The sequence below is a fragment of the Sardina pilchardus genome, chromosome 18, assembly GCF_963854185.1.
Source record: "Sardina pilchardus chromosome 18, fSarPil1.1, whole genome shotgun sequence".
Classification (NCBI taxonomy): domain Eukaryota; kingdom Metazoa; phylum Chordata; class Actinopteri; order Clupeiformes; family Clupeidae; genus Sardina; species Sardina pilchardus.
In genome coordinates, this window is record NC_085011.1 from 11,473,348 (window position 1) to 11,495,437 (window position 22,090).

The 22,090-nt window shown below is 42.6% G+C and overlaps 2 protein-coding genes across 5 annotated transcripts in view; one reads left to right on the plus strand and one right to left on the minus strand.

The window, feature by feature from the left end:
• slka (STE20-like kinase a) overlaps window positions 1-3,877 on the plus strand; it is a 50,889-nt gene extending 47,012 nt beyond the window's left edge. For all 3 annotated transcript variants that reach the window (XM_062519069.1, XM_062519070.1, XM_062519072.1), the window contains one exon: window positions 239-3,877. In XM_062519069.1, the coding sequence (XP_062375053.1) occupies window positions 239-385 (147 nt within the window). In that variant the 3' untranslated portion in view covers window positions 386-3,877. The remainder of the gene's footprint in view (window positions 1-238) is intronic.
• Window positions 3,878-3,997: 120 nt separating this feature from the next.
• Window positions 3,998-22,090, minus strand: part of col17a1b (collagen, type XVII, alpha 1b) — a 31,139-nt gene continuing 13,046 nt past the window's right edge. For both annotated transcript variants that reach the window (XM_062519356.1, XM_062519355.1), the window contains exons 23-56: window positions 21,911-21,973; window positions 21,464-21,499; window positions 21,095-21,148; window positions 20,903-20,938; window positions 20,757-20,792; window positions 20,467-20,529; window positions 19,438-19,473; window positions 19,278-19,349; window positions 19,162-19,188; window positions 19,029-19,064; window positions 18,447-18,482; window positions 17,894-17,974; window positions 17,185-17,220; window positions 16,896-16,988; window positions 16,728-16,808; window positions 16,096-16,155; window positions 15,935-15,997; window positions 15,659-15,718; window positions 15,296-15,322; window positions 15,111-15,161; window positions 14,184-14,261; window positions 13,625-13,672; window positions 13,190-13,333; window positions 12,793-12,927; window positions 12,050-12,175; window positions 11,696-11,842; window positions 11,011-11,106; window positions 10,649-10,801; window positions 10,304-10,444; window positions 9,532-9,738; window positions 9,053-9,220; window positions 8,871-8,951; window positions 8,374-8,427; window positions 3,998-7,982 (exon numbers count right to left, since the gene is read on the minus strand). In XM_062519356.1, coding sequence (XP_062375340.1) covers window positions 7,939-7,982; window positions 8,374-8,427; window positions 8,871-8,951; window positions 9,053-9,220; window positions 9,532-9,738; window positions 10,304-10,444; window positions 10,649-10,801; window positions 11,011-11,106; window positions 11,696-11,842; window positions 12,050-12,175; window positions 12,793-12,927; window positions 13,190-13,333; window positions 13,625-13,672; window positions 14,184-14,261; window positions 15,111-15,161; window positions 15,296-15,322; window positions 15,659-15,718; window positions 15,935-15,997; window positions 16,096-16,155; window positions 16,728-16,808; window positions 16,896-16,988; window positions 17,185-17,220; window positions 17,894-17,974; window positions 18,447-18,482; window positions 19,029-19,064; window positions 19,162-19,188; window positions 19,278-19,349; window positions 19,438-19,473; window positions 20,467-20,529; window positions 20,757-20,792; window positions 20,903-20,938; window positions 21,095-21,148; window positions 21,464-21,499; window positions 21,911-21,973 — 2,669 coding nt within the window. In that variant the 3' untranslated portion in view covers window positions 3,998-7,938. The remainder of the gene's footprint in view (window positions 7,983-8,373; window positions 8,428-8,870; window positions 8,952-9,052; window positions 9,221-9,531; window positions 9,739-10,303; window positions 10,445-10,648; window positions 10,802-11,010; window positions 11,107-11,695; window positions 11,843-12,049; window positions 12,176-12,792; window positions 12,928-13,189; window positions 13,334-13,624; window positions 13,673-14,183; window positions 14,262-15,110; window positions 15,162-15,295; window positions 15,323-15,658; window positions 15,719-15,934; window positions 15,998-16,095; window positions 16,156-16,727; window positions 16,809-16,895; window positions 16,989-17,184; window positions 17,221-17,893; window positions 17,975-18,446; window positions 18,483-19,028; window positions 19,065-19,161; window positions 19,189-19,277; window positions 19,350-19,437; window positions 19,474-20,466; window positions 20,530-20,756; window positions 20,793-20,902; window positions 20,939-21,094; window positions 21,149-21,463; window positions 21,500-21,910; window positions 21,974-22,090) is intronic.

Below are 22,090 nucleotides of genomic sequence, written 5' to 3' on the forward strand. Positions count from 1 at the left end.
GTACCGTAATTTCCCGACTATTAGCTGCAGCTTACACATTGATTTTGCAAAATTTCCTCAGCCATGAGGTTAATACAGGGGGGCAGTTAATATGGTGTTAATATGGTTTTGTCTCTTTTAACTTGCATAAAACAACTGTCCTGCGGCTTATACACATTGCGGCTTATATGCGGGAAATTACTGTAGGCCTTCATGCGTGCTGCCGTGACCAATCCCAGTGCTGTATTTGTGTGGGCAGGCCCTGGAGGAGGAGTTCAGCAGGAGGCAGCAGGAGCAGGACGTGTTCTTCAGCACCAGCGGCGACTCCGAGTGCCTGAACCCCAGCGCCCAGAGCAGGGTGTCCAAGTTCTACCCGGTCCCCGGGGCCCACTCCTCTGGGTCCTAACCAACAAACACACACACACACACACACACACACACACACACACCCACACCCACACCCACACCCACACCCACACACACACACACACACACACACACACCCACACACACCCACACACATACGCACACATAGGGTGCCTCTCATTTGGGCTTTTATACGTCCTCCCTCGCTCCTCGGGCCTCGATCCTCACTGATCTACATAAAGAATGATGGGGCGAAAACAATGGGATAGTCTATCCAGTGTTAGTTATAGATCAGTGGGAACGCCCCTCGAGGATCGAGGAGGCATGTTGAGAAGCACCTATATACATACGCACACACAGTGAGGGTTCCATGGGTTTCTGCATCATTGACAATCCTGGGAGCTTTGTCACAGATCACACCCATTCCGCTCTGAGGCTGCAGAAGCTCAATCAGTGCCACCGCCCTCACGTCCACAAATGAAGACGCTCCTGAACACGCTCCGCTGAAGCTTTGGAGCTTTCCTAAGCCATTCATTATTGAGTGAGTGACTGACTGTGTGAGCCCTGCTAACATGCTAACATGCTCCCTGCCCCTTGCTTACTGATGGGCTCTCCACATCAGGGGCACGTTGAGGGTTACAGATGAGACCCAAATAGACTGAAACCCAACAAGACTCTTCCAGCCCAGAGCCGACCAGACACAAACCAGCCTGACCCGACCTGATTGGAGAAAAGCAGGCGGGCAGGCCCAACCTAAACAGACCTTGCCAGAGCTGGTCAGGCAAGACAAGACGAGACAAGACGAGAGCAGGTGGACTACATTAGAATGCATCCAATCTTCCGCAAACGGCTCAGGCAATGCAGTGGAGCATTTACTCTAGAGACGCTTTTCAGTTCAAGTTCAGCCCCTATTCCTCAGTTCCTAGAGGGAAGCCAGTGCCTCAAATGTGTGTGTTGTCCATGTTGGTGTGTGTTTGTCTTCATGTGTGTTTGTGATGTGATGTATGTATGTTTGTATGTATGTATGTATGTATGTATGTATGTATGCATGTTGTACTTGTGTTTCAATGTTTGTTTGTGTGTCCGTACGTGTGGGTTAGTGTATGTGTGTTAGTCACAGATGGACCTATTCCTGTCTTTGCCCTCCCTTATGCTGCTCAGTGCGTCTGCTCTGAGGTGGCTGAAAACGTCTAGAAACTTCTAGAATGTGTAGTACGCTACAGAACGTAACTAACCGCTCTGTGCTCGAATGAATCACAAGACTCTGAAGGACAAACTTATTCATTGTTACCCAAAGGAACTGGACTGCGCGAAACACATGAAGTGCTCGTCGGTGCTTTCAATGTGATGGTGTGTGACTCAAATGAAGTTGTTTATGTAATAGTCGATGCATGTTCCCTTTCGAGTGGGTGTGACCGTGACTAATCGCACCGTTGCTATGATGACGAGCAGCTATTCCCCGTGCGGTGGCCATGTCAAGTGTGTTTCCATGGATACAGAATGGGAGTATTGCTGTTGTATATCCTACTGGTATATATCCTAATGGTATGTGATTTTCTTTTTTTTTTCTTTTTTTTTTCTAAAGAACCTTAAATCTCTAAGGTTGGATCAAAACAAAATGAAGCACTTTGGAACTTGAGTGTTCTTCAGTAACTTTCCAATTATAGTCCTGGAGAGGTTTGGAGATGTTTAATGAATTTCAGTGGAATGTATTATTGCACTGTTTCAACCCAACTGAGAATATGCAGTATGAAGGTCTTGTGCATTTAAAAGGCATGTATGCCTAGATAGATTGCTAGCTTATCTTGGCCACTTTCTCTTGAAATGATTTTTAGCACATATCTGCTTAATGCACACAAGCTTTTGATGAAGGACACGGGAGAGTATGTGGTGATATTGGATGTGTCATTTTAATGTAAAACCTTCCTTTTTATTTTTTCAAATCTGATCGTATTTTATTACTGCTGTTACTTGTCTGACTTGTCCCCCCATTGAATGTCTGACAATGAATGATGTCATGCTGATTTGCTGGTCATGGGCACTTGTGATGGCTTAAAGGAAGAAACTGTTTGAATATTACATGGTCATTGTCTTACTGTATGCTGTTTTTTGATGATAACAATTTCTTTTGATGTCGGTCCAAATGGTTACCATGGCAAACAGCCCCTGGTGGAGTGCTTTAATACGGTCACCTTTTCATGTCCTTTCTGATGTGCTGCTCAATGAAGAATTAGCTGTAACTAATGCTGTCTAGACAATAAGGTTTTCCCAGTTTGTACTGAATATGCGCTTGTTTTCATAGTTCCTCGATCTGTCTGACAATAGTAAAAAAAAATGGGCTTTTCTGCACTGAGCTCCAGCGGTGCTGAGGGAGCGGTTTGAGACCAGACCGTTGTTGTCATCGGAGAATCATTTGGCCAACTGGCGCTGAGATAAAGCTCAGAACAACTCGGAAGGCCAACAGGGAACAAAACCCACATGAATATGGTGGGTAAGCTGGATCTGTGCTTTCTGTCTCAGATCTGTATATTAGCAGAGTCTGAGGCTTTATGCGTATTTAGTCTCTTTTCTTGATGCCGCTCATGGGACACACAGTCCCTGTCCTAAAGGCAGCGCGTCACCAGTCCCCCATTGAGCTCTGCATGCAGAAGATGGTTGTGTCTGCCACAGGACGAGCTCTGCATGACCAGGGCTCGCGCTCACACAAACTCTCTCACTCTGTAGGTGATGGGTGAAATGCTGTGTGTGTGTGTGTGTGTGTGTGTGTGTGTGTGTGTGTGTGTGTGTGTGTGTGTGTGTGTGTGTGCATATGAGTGTGCAAAACACATTATCTCAGGTATACTGTTTCTAAAAGCAATAGTAGCAGTCAGTTTGTTATTAGATGAGGTAGAGGATGATCTATCATTATCTTGGTCAATTGATCTTACTGCATTAATGCCACTAGGAAACAGCCGCATGGGAAGTGTGTGTATGAGTGTGTACTGTATGTAACTATGTATTTGCAAATGAAGGTGGTTTAAGGCAGGTGATTCAAGGTTTGTAGAGTGGACTGCATTACACTCACATTACAATGATTGTGTCGAGAAACGCTGAAGTCTGTTAGCAGATGGTGTTTTGGAGCAGACCGTGGCCCAGAGCCAATGCACATCCAGGCTGGATTGATTTGTCATCTGTTATTTGGAGCCATTGCAGAGATATCCCAAGTGATGGATTGCTACTGGGACACATGACAGCTGTTTGTGTGGCGAAACACTCCGTATGCATATCTAAGAGTATCCCAGGCTTGCGTACCCATATGATGCTGTACAACTGTCCTGGGGTCAGGCACAAACGCACACATGATCTGTCCATGTATGGGGGTATATGTCCTAGCTGTATTTTGGAAAGGTCATGACTAGAAATGTGACCAGCATTGTTAACGCTTGGATATTTGGATGGAATGTCTGTTATGCATATTTCAGTTACAGTTTTAGGGTTGCAAGAGGTCTCTCTGGAGATCCCTCATAATGCTGTAAATAAAATGGTTATTTTATTTTTTTCATGTGTCATTGTGTCAGAGGATGCCTTAAGAAAATTGAATGGCAAAAACAACTAAATTGTTGTCAGACAGAGTGCAATCCTTCATCCAAAACAAACAGCAATTTAACAGAAATTATGGTTTTAGCATTTTATTAAGTTAACATTATGAAAAACTAGCCTGCCTTTCATTACAAAAAGAGAAGAATCATTATTTTTGAATTTTGACATTGTAAAGCTACATATCAAAGGTTACTAACCGTGGACAATGTACACCAGAGTGAAGTTGGTTACTGTACATCTGGAGAGGGATGATCACCCGCTCTGCAACTGTATGTGCGATTTGTGTGTGTGTTGCTTTTTTATTTTAAAATGTTTAAAATTAGTTTTTAGTCTAAATTTTTGGCAGTGCAAGAACTCACTTCAATCGCAGTACACTATATAAAGAAAAAAACATTTTATATCAAAAGGTAAAAAAATAGATATGAACATAGTGGTAAAATATTACTACACTAGCCCTTTTTCTCACTTAACACATTCATAAGTGCCATCCACAAACATACAACTCATCTTTGCAAAGCAACAACCAAAAAAAAAGAGTTCAAAGAAAATAGCTTGTAATGAATACTCATGCAAAAGAAAATGTACCAAAGAATTTCTCTTACCTCAAATGCAGTTTACAGTATAAAAGGGCATGTGTAAACTTTAAAATGGCTTATTTTTTACCCTGCTGATGTGTTGTTGTGATGGCAATTCTGCTCCCCCAGCTTTGGGGGCATCTTAATGCAGACCGCATGTTGAAATCACATTCGCTTGACATCATTTTCCAAGTATAATAGAAGTGTTTGGCCACTAGCACTTCCTGGATGTTATAACCTCAAAGAAGCAACCAAAAACTTCTTTAAAGCATTATTTTTTTTTTACTCCAACATTTCAAGTTGATCATTTGACTACATCTGAGGAGAGTGGAAAATTCCCATAAATGTAGCTACTCCTAATTTCTAACGTGAACTCCAACTGCTACCTGCTCGCAACCTGACGTTGGCACCCTAACTGGCATCTCAACATATAGCTCTACTCAGACACTACTGTACATAGCATGTTCCCAGCGAGACTGACTCCCACCAGAGTATTCATCACCCCCAATCGAATGGACATCGATATCAGCAAAAGGAGATTCCAAAAAACGTAAAAGGAAATCGAGGAAGACGAGGAGGGGGAAGAGGCGGAACTACCCGCGGACGGATGACACGTCAACGGAAGACAACCCAATCATAAACTTGTCAGATAAGGTACTTACACCTCACCATCTCTCAGGTTTAAGCAAAGGACTGAGTTTTGTTCCCACCTATCAGACTAATGCCTTTGAAATTAAGACTGACTTGTTTCTGTTCTTCAGAAAAATAAAACTAAGGTCTATGTTTGGGACTGAGAATGAAAATCAAGCTTCTGCTAGATCATTGTTTAAACCAAAAAGTTCATTTGTACCCAATGTTTCTAACCCTTCCATTGAAACTTTCTGTAGAGTGGTTGAACAGGAGATTTTTGAGACTTTTACATCTATGCCTTACTACCCCAATTACAATCTCAGCAAAGAGGAAACAAACGCCATTAAAGAATTGGCAGACGATAAAGAATTTATTATAAAACCAGCTGATAAGGGGGGGGCCATAGTCATCCTGAATACTGCTGACTATGTAAAGGAAGCTTATCGCCAACTAAATGATGATCAATTTTATAGAAAGCTTCAAAATAATCCCACTTCTGATTTCCAAAAAATAATTTGGGATCTCACGAGTCAAGCCTTTGAACAAAAGTGGATCAATAAAGATGAATTTGAATATCTGAACAAAAAGCATCCAGTTACACCTGTATTTTATATGCTCCCGAAGATTCACAAAAGCCTTACAAATCCGAAGGGTAGACCTATAGTGGCCAGTAATGAGTCATTATTAGAACCATTGTCAAATTATGTAGATCATTTTATTAAACCATATGTTCAAAAGCTTCCTGCATATGTGAGAGACTCTACAGACGTAATAAACAAACTATCTGAATTACAGGAACTCCCTCCTGACATTTTCCTAGCCACCTTTGATGTGGAAAGTCTGTACACAAATATATCTCAAGACCGGGGGATAATTGCACTTGAATATTATCTACAAGAACGTTTGGAGGATCTAAACCCTCCTAGTGCATTTATTTGTGATCTAGCAACACTCATTCTTAAGTTAAACTTCTTCTCTTTCCATCAGGGGGAGTACTTTCTACAGGTCAAGGGGACAAGCATGGGGAGCAATTTTGCCCCCAGCTATGCAAATCTATATGTTGGGTACTTTGAACAACAGTTTATCTTTAATGAGAATACTAATCCCTTTTATCATAATATTATCAGATATTATAGATATCTTGATGATGTTCTATGCCTTTTCAAAGGGTCACAAGCCCAATTGACTGAATTTACAACTCACCTCAATGCAATGAGCCCAGACTTAAAATTTTCAGTGGAGTTTGACTCTAAATGTGTACATTTTCTTGATATGTGGATTAAAATAGAGGAAGGAAAACTCCTTACCTCACTTTACCGGAAGGAGACAGACCGTAATACACTCCTCTTGGCAAGTAGTGCACATCCTAAAACATTGAAATATGGCCTCCCAAAAAGCCAATTCTATAGACTGAGGCGTATTTGTCATTCTACTGAAGACTTCATTGAGAATGCTGAAGATATGAAACAACGCTTTGTAGCAAGGGGATATCCCTCAGCTTGCATTGAGGAAGCATACAATACAGCTTTATCTACATCTCGAGTTGATCTATTAAAAAAAAGTGTTAGAAGGGACAAGGCATTTTCTGTTTCATGTATCACAACATATAGCCCATCTGCCCAAATGATTAAAAATACTATCATGAAGTACTGGCCTCTAATTAAAGATGACCCCTTCCTTCAAGACAAATTCAAGGAGCCGCCCTTATTCGTATTTAGACGGGGTCCTAATCTCCGCAATAAGGTAGTGAAGGCGAGTATACATACAGAACCAAAGCAAAGCCTTCTGGCACCACTCCAAGATGGAAACCATCCATGTGGTAATTGTGCTCAATGCAACAATACACATAAGACAAGAGACTTTAGACACCCTAGGACGGGTAAGAGTTTCTCTGTGAAAGGCTTCATCACATGTAACACTAGAAATGTCATTTATATGTTAAAGTGCCCATGTGATAAGATATATGTGGGAAAAACCACACGCTGTTTAAAACAAAGAATCAGCGAACACAAAAGCTCAATTAGACGATCTGATCCCAACTACCCGGTAGCCTGTCATTTTAATGAACATTCTCATACTGTCTCCTCCCTTCGCTTCCAGGGTATCGAACAAGTGAAGCTGCCCAGAGGGGGTGACATTGATAAGAAATTATGCCAGAGGGAATTGTTTTGGATACACACCTTGGATTCACTCCACCCAAAAGGTTTAAATACTGATTTTGATATGAGTGTGTTACTGTAATACTGTTAGGAACTGAATGAACTGCATTGTATGATGACTAAATGTCTGATGTTTATGCAGTTCTACACTCCTGGTTGTATCAAAATGACTGTTTATTTGTGTTTTTTGTACTTTTTTATTTTGTTTATTGTAATTGCACATTTGAGGATATTGTTCATTCAAAATCACCTCAGTTATCTAGTGTATGCCACTGACATGTATTAGACAGACTACAAATATGTCTACTGGACTACATCTCCCAAGAGGTCATGAGTAATCAGACAGGTGTGTCCTGTTTGATTGATTGTACTAATTGAACCCTTGTTAGACTATTAAATGTACTGCTCTGTATGTGGTGTGCAATGCCCTGATGAAGGTCTAAGTACCGAAAGCTTGGTATAAGTAAAGACACTTTTTTGCATGGATCCGAGTGTGCAGAGACTTTTTTTCCTACATAGCATGTTACCTAAAAAAGCTTAAAAGTAGCTGGTCCCCAAAGCTTCTGAATGCACTTGTGGTGTGCTCTCTGTAGAGGACTTTAACAGTGTGGCAAAACATAGACGTCCTCAAAACTGTGGTTGAAGCATCTTTAAGCTCCTGCATGCCTCCTCCGTCGTGTCAACGTCAGCTCGCCTGCAGGAACAAAGGTGTTTCATGAGTAAAAAGGCAACATGAGTAAAGAGCCAAAAGGAGTGCGGAACCCTTATGTGTTCCACTCAAGGCCCTCTGGTGTTTCATGATGACCAGCACTTTCACCTGTGAGGAACTCTCTCTCTCAATGGCAAAAATGACCATTGCTCACACTATAACTAATGTGTAGTGGACATATGCAATAAAAACCAAAATCATTGGGTTTCTTGGACTACTGATTTTACAACTGTGTTCTTTTTTTCAGATTTGGCACAGATGAACTGTCCTTGAATTGGATTGTTATTTTGCCCAGTTATAGCTGATGATGGCACAATTTGAATGTTTGAATGTTATGTTTATTATTGCATGCTACATTTTAGATAACTAAATATACCTCTCTCTCCCCTGGCTCCTTGGGATCCCGGAGACCCTGGTAGGCCTGGGTTGCCTGTAAAGAGAGCATCATTGCAATCACTGTCAGACTACACACACAACCAGTCTGTTCAGATTACTTTCATGTCTTCATTATCAAACAGCTCAAAATATATCATAGCATTTCAAACTACAACATACTGTATAGCTTACCATAAAGCAATATTGCAAAGGTTTTTTGCCAGTTTCTACAAAAACTTAGTACAAATTAGCTGTCCGGGATATTCACCATCTAGTCTTGTGCTCAAGTTGCAAAAATCTAGGACTGTGTCAGTAAACATCAGTTAGTGCTCACTGTGAATTATGATATTTGTGTTCACAATCACAAGGCCAGTTTGTTGGATACTGATACTGAGGACCCTTTATAAGATTTTCTGTTTCCTAGTCAGACTGTGGCATTGTCATATAAGAAAACTTAACACAGGTGGTTTGAGGTGCCTGACTTCTTGAGTGACATACCTCTGTCTCCTTTAGGTCCAGGGTAACCCCTATCTCCCTTCAGCCCTGGGCTACCTCTGGGACCCGGGATGGTGCCATGTTCTGGAAAAAGGTCACAACAATGTTAGCAATGCTAGCATCAGTACAACACAACAAAAACACAGTCATTTGACTCCAGTTTCAGTGGCCACATGAATAATTACTTCGGAAGAAGTCCATGAGGTCTGCTGTGGTGTTGCCATATTGTGTGAAGACGCGGCTGTATCCAGGTGGTCCTGGTGGTCCGGGCAGCCCTGGAGGACCCTGGACAGTTCTAGTGTTTCCGCCACGGTTATATTCATCCTCTATAACACTCTGGAGTAAGCCCTGGTCTGTAAGACAAGAGAGACAGATAGACACATAGTACTATTATTCATCCCGAGGGAAAGTCTTCATCTGTATTTGACCCGTATGTGGTCACACACACACATACACACACACACTTGGAGCAGTTAAACGTAGTGAGTAGTTAGCACATAGAGCCCTAGTGCTACTGCTAACTACTTTTATCGTTATTCGTTATGGTTATAGTTATAGTTATAGTTATAGTTAGCGTTCCTGGTGTGAACGGCCCTTATTGTAATGTTTGACTAAGTGACAACCACACACCATATATTTGTATCAGTGGAGACAATGGACTCACTCTTGATGTAGTCGGTGACCCTTAGTGCCATGCTGGAGTAGTCTACGGTGTCTGCCACAGCGCCGTTCAGGCCGCGAGTCCGGTCATTGCCATAGTAGTACTGCTGTCCAGGCTGTCCAGGCTCTCCGCGGTCACCTTTAGGGCCAGGGGGACCCTGAGGACCTGGGGACCCTGGGCGGCTGGATACATAGCGCTGCCCTTCATCACCTACAGTAAGGGGGAGATGCACCCATTTGGCCTGTTAGTGAGTGTCAGTGTGCACCTTTTGTTGAGCTGTCTGCGTATCTTGGATGTGTGCATGGCTGGCTCAGTTTATAAAGATTCCTAGGAGCATCTAGCCTGGGTGTTCCCATCCTGCCTTGCGTGGTGATTTCATTCACGCTGCCAAGGCAGTCTGGAAACTAACGCCCAAATTTTCACCTGATGTTGGCGACCAATCACAGAACAGGGGAGAAAGCAAGACCATGATGAGCTATGCACAGACACATTTGATAGACATCTGTGGCGCCCAATGAACGGATCTGGGCATTTTTACAAATACGAGAAAATGAACGTCTGGTTGCCAGACCACGTCTCATTTGAGAAGTGGTAGGCACTAGCCAGGCTAATCTACATCTGTAAAGGTAGAAGATTACCACTTATGGCAAGTGGTGGCAAACTGAGTTGGCCTTTTGAGTTGGTAATAGTCACATATTCTGAAAGAACATAGCAATATTTGATCATCATTATATGTTCTAGACTCATCATTATACAGTAATAAGCAAGCACTCACTCCGCAGGTAGTCCTGAAGCTCAGTGCGGATGTACTGCCTGGACTCCCTGTCTCCATATCCCCCTGATCGCCGTCCATCTCCTGGGGGTCCCTGAGGTCCAGGTGGGCCTGGCGGACCAGGGCGGCCACTGAAGCCTGAGTCTGTTTGGAGATGGGGAATAAACAAGCACAGTTATATCTATTAATTTCATATTCATAATTTCAATTGCCAAACCATATATACTATACCATATATATACATATGAGCTATATATAACCATAGGAAGGCATCCCTGCACTAGTAAAGGGTTAGCTTGGTGAGGTGGGCATCTTTTTAACTAAAGACAGACACAGACATGGACTCACTCTGTAAATAGACCTGAATGTCCTCCAGTCTGTAGCCAGAACCTCCACTGACTTGTGTGGATCTTCCTGCGGGCCCAGTTGGACCTTGAGGCCCTGGGACACCTGGAGGCCCAGGTGGACCTGGAGCACCACCTGTCCCACGATACCCAGAACCTACAGTACATGGAGGGAAGGCAAGCAGGAGAGACATAGATAGTGTGTTATTGTGTTTCTGTGATTTGTGAGAAGACAAAATTATAATAAAAAACGATAAACCGATAGATGCATAATGGGCCCAAAGAGCAGAACATTGTCATAACAAACCGATTTAACACCGATTTCAGACAACAGCATCATAGCTAGAGACAGAAACAGGCTCTTACGTTCCAGCAGGGCAGTGATGTCACCAACGCTTCCAGGTAATCCAGGTGTTCCTGGAGGTCCAGGAGCTCCGGGTCTGCCCTGAGTTAAACCACGCTCTGGGAAGACAACACAGGCAAGTTCACTACCCAGTCTATTGTAAATAGACCTCTGAAGGTTGCCTAAAAAAAGGATCCAAAGCTGCCATCTTTGCCCATATAAAGAGATCCAGGTGTTAATTGAAGTCAACTACCGATGTCAATGGTAACTTGCAATGCATAGCAAAAATCAAAGTTTGCGGTCTTAATGTATCGAATATCACAGTATCCACTGAAAGGCAAAAGTGTGTGGAGCAAAATGTCTGTATTTCCGATTTCTTCATCCGAGTTTAACAGGTGTGATAATTCAAAATCCCCATTTTATTTTCCCATAGGAAAAAGCGCAAGATACTGGATCTCCTTATATGGGCAAAGATGGAAGCTTTTTTGTGGATGAACTTCAGTGGTCTATGGTCATAATAGCAAATGCTGCTGTGGTGTTACCATGATGTTCAGTAGGATGTTCATTTACAACAATTTCTCAATTTTTTTATTTGCTCGTTTATTATTAAATAAAAATCTTTTAATAAATTACAAATGATTACTTGAGGAAATGGCCACTGTTGGTGATGGAGTTTCAGATTCAGAGGGGGTTTTAACTGGATCTCACCTTTAATAACCCTGATGACATATTCCGCCACTTCCTGGTTGTTATAATTGGCTCTGGATGCTCCGCCCCCAGTGCCAGGTGTGCCAGGTTGCCCAGGTGTTCCAGGAGGACCCGGTGGGCCCATGACATAGCGCCTCACATCATCCCCTGGTCAATTAATCAATTAACAAACCATCAACAATAATCAAACAACTTTTCAGGAAAACAATTGGTTTTTACAGCAGAAAAATAAAAATACAAACGAATAATCGACTTAATTGATTAACTTTACAGATTACAGGATATGTAAATACAAGTGTACAGCTATCCACACTGCATCACATTGTTCCCCACTTCTATGACAATGCCACTCACTCTGCAGCATCGAGATGATGTCAGACACAGAAATGGAGCCGGATCCAGAGGTTCCAGGGGTCCCAGGGGTTCCAGGGATCCCGGGGGGGCCAGGAGGACCTTGGGCTCCTCCAACAGCGCCTGAACCTGGAGCCACATTTACAGTACGACTTAATCAGTGCTACTGAACCGCACACCTCAGGCTACAAAACTTTTCATTTACAGCCCTGGAACATACATTGGCCGGGTTTCCCAAAATCGTTAAGAAGCTTTTAAGTCCTAAGAACTTCTTAGGAGCGTTCTTAGAACATTCTTACAACGCTCCTAAGAAGTTCTTAGCACTTAAGAGCTTCTTAACAATTTTGGGAATCCCGGCCAGTAGCATCATGTGTCATGCCCATTTAGAACACATCATCTTGAGAGGCATTGTGTATTGTACACTACAAACCACGGTATTCAAACTTGCAAATTGTAAAATGCTTAGTTCTTGAAATAGCAGTTGGATGTTAAAGAATAAAATGATATAACACATGAAACAATGTTAGCACTCTGAACAGCTCAGTCACCATAAATGTTTCCAAACCCAACACATATTCATCTGTGCGTAGCCTAGTCGATATCTTAACGAAATGTAACGCCACACTGACTTGTTCAAAAAGAACACAGTTATCTTGTCGTCCTTTGGCTTGTACACTATTTTGTCAGGGATCTGTAATTCACCCTGCACAAATAGCTAGTTCCATATTAGCGTTAGCTCTACTTACGCTGAATGTAGGCAATGACACGAGTCGCCATGTCGTCAATGGACACAGCGCTTCCTGCAGGCCCAGGAGAGCCAGGCGAGCCGGGGGGGCCAGGGGGTCCCCGCATCCTACTGAGCTGCTGCCTCGCGCCGTCACCTACAGACACACAGCAGCATGGTGGGTATTCAACACACAGACCGTAGGTTCCACACCAACACAAAATCAACCACATAAACCCACATATACTGTACACACACATGCATCCATGCATGTTCATCTGCCTATACAGTACATAATAGATATCCATAAATACTGTTGCTGATGCTGAAGTCATTGAGGAATAACATGTACCACAATCCAAAGGTCATACTGTACATGGACTAAGGGAAAACTAAGATGGCGAGCAGTCCTGTCTTACTTTGGAAGTAGTCAGAGATGTAGCGATGGAATTCGGACGCAGAGTATGAGGCCCCAGAGTGTGCGGACGATCCCGGTGTTCCGGGAGTTCCAGCCGGCCCGGGTGGACCAGGAGGGCCAGGAAGTCCCCGAGACGCCCCAGAATCTGAGGACAAAAAGACACACACACAGCATGAGACAGCACTCAAAATGACCTTAAGAATAGCTAGCAACTCCGGTCTTTACGGTTGAGAAGGCTAGCTCTTCACATATAGCTAAACAAATCTGCTACACATGACCACTGCAACAATTCTTTAATCAAAAACATTTGTTAATGGCGCTATGCAAGTCAGTATGCCACTTCTACATTTCAAAGACACAGTCTCATTCATTTTTTTCTTCTGTAAAGCCCCCTTAGCTTATGTTGGATAAGAAGTTAAGGTGACAAGAAACTCACCTCTGGATTGTCCTGGAAAGCCTGGGGCACCTGGGGATCCTGGATCCCCTAAAAAAAAGCCAGAGTATACATTTGTCAGTTACAGTGTATTTGCTTGAAGGTCATTTTTCCCATCTTTATCATCTTCATAATGTCCATCTCTACCACCCTCTTACCCATTGCCCACATCAGTACCAACATCAGCACCAACATCCTCTGTTCTACCAAAAGAGTGTGTGTTCACTGTGTGCTGTGTGTTCACTAATTCGGTTAAATTGGGTTAAATGCAGAGAACTGAATTTCCCTCACGGGATCAAAAAAGTATATATTCTATTCGATTCTATTCTAGATCACGGTCATCACTGGCACGACCATGGCGGTCACCACAGTCTTCACCCTTACCATTCTGATCTGTCAATCACCTCCAGGTACATTAGCATAGTCACTACCATCATCACCACTGTTCCCACATAATGGCAGCTGCCTGATTAGAACACCCATACATTGCAAAGGTGCCGTGCTGTGTTTACACTCTTCTGTCTTATGTTTAATGTGGGTAGTACTAGTAGGCCATGCCAACCTTTGCGTCCCTCCCGTCCTGGTGTCCCTGGAGGTCCGGGGGGCCCTGGGGGTCCTCGCACTGCTCCATAGTCTGAGGCTGAGAGGACCAAAAGAGAGCTGTCAACCGTGGGGGGTTTATCTCTTCATACACGCAAGAACATAGCGATGTGCAAGACACAAGTCGAACTAGTGCTAGTCCAAAAAAAAAAAAAAAAAAAACTACACTTGCGCAACCCTAACCCTGCTGCATTCAATCTGGCGATCTTTTGTGTCTGGACAGAATTGTAGTTTTTAAATCATTATTGACGATTACACATCCTTGAGTCTGTAGATATTCAATAGACTATAAAATAAAATTGGAATTGAAGTGTCATGTTTTGGCTGGCACACACAGCACATCCACTTCTCTTTGTCATCAGGAATGCAGAAAGCCCACATTTCATTTGCTTTTGTCAGTCTTGAACTCATCTTCACTCCTACCATTAAGTCTAATAGCTTTCACTAACAAGTGTAAGAACTTCTTACTGTACAAGCACTCTTGTAGATCAACCTCCCCTCAACCTCTAGTCTGTCAGTCAAGCTGAGAGAGATGAATGGAAAGCTTGAACAGCATTTCAGTTTCTACTAAATGATTTACATGAACACAGAATAGTTAGTTGCATCAAATCTTTGCAAACTGGCTGGCTCAAGCTCTCAGCATTGTGGTTTAAAAATGAGAAACAGAGCAACAGAATTTGCATCATGGTTTAAGTAATCCAAGCAAGTTTGATTCTTTTCTGGTAACGGTAAAATAACCATTCCTATGTTTATACTGAAAGATGTTTGTTGTTGTCATCAGCTGGTACTAGATGCTATTATGCACAGTGCACTAATGATATTTCTGAAATCACAGACCACCCGCCTTACCCACATATACAGTATAAAAAAAAGTGTAAACCCTGCTTACATCTGGCTCCATCTCCAGGTCTCCCTGGTAATCCAGGCTGGCCAGCCTCTCCTGTGAAATTCAACATACACATCAGGATCAGAGACATAACATAGTGCTGTGTGGTCTTTCACCTAAGTTGTAATACTGTACATATTATGGCATTATATGGCATTGTGTTAAACCCTAGGAGTAAAGTCTGTTACCTTGGTATCCCCTGAGCCCTTGTGTTCCTGTGAATTTGAAAACAAAGTCAAACGAAATGTCATGCCAGATAAGAACGTTTTTTTTGTTTGCATAGCATACATGTACATGTAGGCCTGATAGCTGATAGTTAGCATACGTTTTACAAAAGCACAATAAACCCTTAGTAGCAGCTACTGACCATGTCCTTTAAGAACTTAGCCTGAATGTGTTCATCAGAGGGTAACATCAATTCCAAAGTGGAAATACAAGAGGATATGCCCTCTCCTATTATTGAATCGTGTTAGGCATTACTGATGTCCTGTTTAATCAGAAAATATAGACTGGAACTGAATTGTATATGATGGACTCTTTGAGAGACCCACCTGGAGCTCCTTTGGGGCCTGCAGGTCCTGGGGGTCCAGGAGGTCCAGCGAAGAACGTGCCTGAATGAAAATCAGCACATTTGACATTCACAATCTGTGACTGCAGACATGAGCGCCAAACAATGCCCTGCCTCAGAGCCAGCTACATCCACTAACGCCGTGCGTATAGGGCAGTATATGTGTGGCCCATAGGGGCTGGGCACAGAGGCAGCATGGGACTGGTCCAGAGTGGACACAGCTGTTGGACAATGTTTTGTTTGGGAAAGAGATGCCAACCTGAGTTGGGCACGAAGCTGCCTGGCTCTCCCTTCTCTCCCCTTGGGCCGGGTCTTCCATAGCCTAGAACAGGAGATCAGAAACACATGGGTTTGAGCGGGCATTATTAACGGAGGTTTTTACGCTGTGGTAAGAGTTGTTATGAAATGGGTTATATTTACCTGGTGGGCCAGCCTCCCCTCGTGGTCCAGGTGGGCCTGACGGTCCTGGTCTGGAGTCTCCTGAGAAACAAACGAACAGTTTGGCTCATGAGTGACATCACTCACACAGCCAATAACATAGCATATCCTGTGCAATAAGAATATAAACAAAAAAATGGACAAGGTAATTTACACTGTGATACAATGATACTGTTGATGTAAGGTATATTTAGTCATTGAGTCACTTTAAACAAGTGATGGGTTCAGTTGATGTCTTTTTACATTACATTACTGTACATTACAGTAATTTCCCGCTTATAAGCCACATTGTGTATAAGCCGCAGGACAGTGTTTTATGCAAGTTAAAAGAAACAAAACCATATTAACACCATATTTACTGCCCCCCCCCCCCCCCCCCTGTATTAACCTCATAACTGAAGAAATGTTGCAAAATCAATGTATAAGCCGCGGCTAATAGTCGGGAAATTACGGTACATTACGTTTGGCTGATGCTTTTTAACCAAAGCGACTTACAACATGGTAAAAACATTTAAAGCTTTTCAGAGCAAAACGTCTTTGCATAGCAAAACGTCTTTGCAGTGCATGTTGTGAAATAGTAGCTTGCGGGCTTGTGGTGGGTGTGGTCATCTCACCTGTACGGCCAGGTGGGCCCGGAGGACCGGGAGGGCCCGGAGGGCCAGGGTTCCCTTGAGATCCAGCTGCACTGAACTGCCCTGAAATTACACATGCACTGATACTTAGCCCAAAACAAATTTTCAGTCTGTCTAAATGTAGCAATTACAAAGGTGAGAGTGACCTACTCTCTGCCTGGGTAGAACGAATGGTCTCTGTGGTCTTGACTGTGATGCCAGGTTCTCCTTGATCTCCCTTGTCACCCTTGTCTCCTTTAGGCCCTGAGCAAAATACAAAAAAAAACAGAGGTCAAAACAACACAACCATGCACACGTCACACAGATCCTTGCAATATGTTACTGGCCTCACAGAATCAGGCAGAACTGAATGGAAGAGAAGTCAATACAATCTGGAAGAACAGCTTAAATCTAAAAGGGCTCCTAAGACCCTGACGGTTCAGAAGGGCAAGACACTCACCTTGCTGTCCTGGAAGTCCAGCAGGTCCAATTGGGCCTGAAAACATAGAACGACTGTTATTGCACCTTATAACACAAATCTCTGTTATTATAGATTAGCCATTCTAAATTCATCCATTCTATTATTCAATCTACTGTAGGTGCTTGATTGTATACACCTGTGGAAAGGGACCTGATGAAACCCAAGTATAGATGACAGATTAGCTAATTAGTGAAACACCTGTGTAAAATGCGCTAAATATGCCTCTTATGCCGAAGTAGATTTGTCACAATACTTGTAGTTTTCTGATTTATGGTGTTTCCAAATCTTTGATTTTGGTTTTATTAGAAATTCTAGCATCCAGAAAAGATACATACTGTACTAGTACTGTATATGAAGGTGTGGTTAACGCTCTAGACAGGTAAACCAAAGATTATAAATGGCGGAAGTGACCCCCGCCATTTATAATCCTGGGTAAACAATGGACATGAACATTCTCTGTTGCACTGTAGCTTACCAGATATTTGTTCACTGTTCACTAAACTAGCTAATCCTGATTAGCCCAGTCAGTAAATCAGCTAATTATTGATATCACCTGTGTTAAGTACACAGAGGAAATGCTGGACTTGACTTCCTGGGGTTGGCTCACCTGCTCACTCAACTAAGCAACATGATCAGGTCTATGACTCAGCAGTCTGCCCTGCGCCCAGGCCCCAACTGCGTGACTCACCTGATACGCCTGGGGGTCCGGCAGGTCCGGGAGTTCCAGAGGGGCCAGGTGGTCCAGGAACGGCCACTGAGCTGGAGCCAGCTGAAAAATCACCATGGGAACAGACATGGAATTAATACAGGAAATGAAACAGCTCCATTGTTTGAACAGTTCTGGTGATATGACTCAATGGACCATATTCACAACTTGGATAACTTCTTTATTTCCGGTGAAGCCAGGTGTGTTAGCCGCCACTGTCGTTAATGTAGTTAGTGTGTGTGTACACAGACACGCTTGGGTGTTGCACCGAGTGAATCAGCACATTACGATGTAGAATGATTAAGTTGAAGAGAGAGTTGCCCTACTGGGCAAACATGACATTCAGTGTCTGAGTGAACATGTAGGCTAAGGATCAGACTATAACAGAAGATGCCATTACATAGCTGACATTCCACCAGAAATAAATTAGCCGCCCAAAGAGCCTTCTGTGCATTATAGGCCTATTATATATTATTATTATTTTGTAAGGTCTGTTATATTTATTGAACAAATTACACTATACAACTCAACTCACCTGCATTGATGACTTGTCCAGGTGCTCCTGTTGCACCTGAGTAACAGATTCAGGCCGTGTTTTGTTAAATGTAGATAGATACACATATTGCATGGCATTTTTATTCCAAATACAACCCCAAATCAGAAAAAGTTGGGATGTTGTGTTTTATTTAACCTTTATTTAACCAGGTTAGAATCCCATTGAGATTAAAAACCTCTTTTACAAGGGTGACCTGGCCAAGACAGGCAGCAGCAATCTTAAAACACATAGTTTCAACACTTACAGACATAAAACACAGTGAAGTCGTACAAAGACACATTTTACATTGTTGTTAGTAACTAAAATACTTAGAAACAGCTACATCTACATGTGTATGCAATGCAATGCAAATAAAAACAGAACATGATGATATACAAGTCTTGTGAACCCAAATTTAGCAGCAAAAAGGACACAGAAAACATGTTGAAAATCAAAATGTTGACTTTTTCATGGAAAAAACATGCTAATTTTGAATTTAATGCCAGCAACATGTAAAAACAATTTACTCCTGCCCAACTTCCATCATTGATGGAAATATCACAGTACATTGAGAAATATTACCTTTAGCTCCTGGTTGTCCTGGGTTTCCTGAAATTCCTAAAATTAGAATATCAAATCACGAATTTGATTAGGAAAAGCAAAAAAAATTCAGCTCTAAGATGTTGTGTCTATAAATATGTACTGTAGACTATACCTGGTGGTCCTTGCAGGCCTGGTGTTCCTAAAAGCACAGGTACATTATTATGACACCTGTACTCATCCTCTGGGTTAACGCTGCATTGGCACTGACAAGAAAGTTTTGGGACCTACCCGGGGCTCCTGTGTCTCCTGGGGGCCCAGACGGACCTCTGATTCCAGGCGGTCCGATTGGTCCTTGGTCACCTGGACATAAAAAAATCATGATCTCATTTGGTCTCGTTTGAATGCTGTATTATTAATAATCATATTAAATAGTAAAATAACAATTTACCTCTGGTTCCTTTTTCACCATCAACTCCTTGGGGCCCTGTCACACAGGATGAAAAAAATAGGATGAGAAGGTTTAAAGAGACCCTATGCAACTTTTTCATAGTCATAAAATCGCTTAGAAATCGTTGTTTTGCTTGACTGACCAGTTTTATCGAAAACAGTTACATTTCCTCCCGCCCCTAGTGTCCCTCTCCGCTATTACAACCTTGCAACTTTCTGATAAACAATTGTCTGCTGTTTACATCTGGAAGTCAGAGACGCGAAAGGAACAAGAAGAACCACGCTTGCAATTTATATATTTATATATAGCCTATATATGTATAAATATACAAGCTAAAGCTGTCGGGGAAGCTCTGCAGAGAAATATGCAAGCATAAAACGAGCGAAACCAAAAAACGGAACCGAAACCAGAGATGAAATCGCCAATCCTGCATTATTCCTCTTTAATGGAAAAAACTCAGTTACACAATGAGTTCATACTGGCCTCATCATTATGCATTATAACGTAAGTGACACAAGAGAAGACGACTCATCTCTTAATGGGTTTTAACACATAAGAAATACCATTTCATTTTCATTTAATATATTTTATTTATAAGGACAATGCACATTCATTTTAAATACTGTATCTGTGTAATGTACCAGTGTTAGCCGGCTGGCTAATTTTCCTCCGTCGTCCTTTGGCAGGATGCAACGAGAACCATGACAACTACTATTTCAAGTGTAAGCAGTAAGCAGTAAGAATAGTCATGCTATCTGATGCTAGTGTTGACTGCAGGTTGGTTGCAGGCTGACAGATGGATGGTGGCATCTCTCTGACTCACCAAAAAGCAATTGCATTTAACCTTATATATATAGATATATAGATATATAGGTATAATTAATTCATGATGACCAGGTAACTGATTTCTCTCTCTCTCTCTCTCTCTCTCTCACACACACACACACACACACACACACACACACACACACACACACACACACACACACACACACACACACACACACACACACACACCACCTATCTTACCTGTAGATCCCTTGGCTCCTTTCTCTCCAGTGGGTCCTTGTTTGCCTGGGCTTCCTGCGGGACCTGAAAAGAATCAGAGAAGAGTCATCAAGAGAATCCAGTCAGTCAGGGGAAATCAGTACAGCATCATTACATCTTTCCAAAATCAGTACCGGTAATACAGACTGGATACAAACTGGGAAACTAAGCAGAAAGACTGCATAGCATATTTACATTCATAACATATACAGTAGATGAACATACTGATACGTGGAATAATAAATGATGCTATATTGTTTTGGCATACCCACCTTGTCTGCCCGTTTCTCCCTTGTCACCATGGTCACCTGTGTAAACACAAAATGTGCAATGACATTATATCAACTGGTTAATTATTAGCAATTATTTGAGTGCAAAATACTCCTCAAGAGAACATGAGGCAAATTGATTCTCCCACCTTTAATTCCCTGTGACCCAGCAGGTCCTCTGTCACCTGTGGGCCAAGTAATGAGAGTTACAACTGAACTCTTACATTTGTACCACACGTGTCACCGATGGAGTTAATAATGGGGTGCTCTGTGGGTGGCTGGGTTAGTGACTTCATATTGAAGTGTCTGAAAAATGCAATAACGGTCATGTCCATCCATACCTTTTTGTCCAGCAGGGCCAGGCTCACCACGGAAACCAGGGATTCCTGGACCACCTGAGGGGTAAGAGTGGTGTCAATGACGTCTGCCACCCATGTCTCATTTCTCACCCCGTCACTCAGCAGGGTAGGAGAGTTCGCTCAATGGTCTTTTTTGCCCCCAACGGCACCTTCCATGCAGCACAGCCTAAAAGGCACTACCTTTACCCTATTCCTAACCCTAACCCCCTCAACCCTCATCCTACCCCTAAACTGAGGGGAGTAGTGCCTTGACGGCAGCGCTGCCTGGAAGGCACCATTGAGGGCAAATAATACCAAAGACCAGGAGAGTTCCTCTGAGGAACTGTGAGAGGCTGGAATTAAAGAACCTACCTGGAAGCCCAGCGGGGCCATGTTCTCCATTAGCACCTGGAAAAGAGAGGATCGATAAGTACAACTGCAAGGATGTACCAAGAACACAAAATGTTGGTTTTCGCTATCATATACTGAATATGGTCCCACAATCCCATCATAATTCTGAGGGAAATATAAAAAGAGCACAAAGGACAATAGCCGTTCATGCGTAAATAAATAAATGCAACAAAACAGAGAAGTAACATGTACCAAGTGAACAGGACAATTTGTAAGCACTGTGTTTTAATTAGCTAATGACAAAAACTATTTAGTGCACCTCATGTACAGAGACAACAACACACTAACATACAGTACAGTAGGTTTAGTAACTTCTCTGCCACACACTGCACACACATGCCAGATGAGTCACAAGTAGCAAGTATCTATGCATGTCAATCAGATCTGGGCTTTCGAGGCATATCTCACCTTTGGGTCCAGGAGAACCAATCAATCCAGGAAGACCAGGAGGTCCAGCATCACCAGGAGACCCTATAGAGGCAGAACCATGTTAATGTCAATCATCTACACCTCACCAGAACATGGAGCCTGATGCTATGATGAATAATGAGCCCTCATTATGAACTCCTGTATGTCATTTGTAAATAC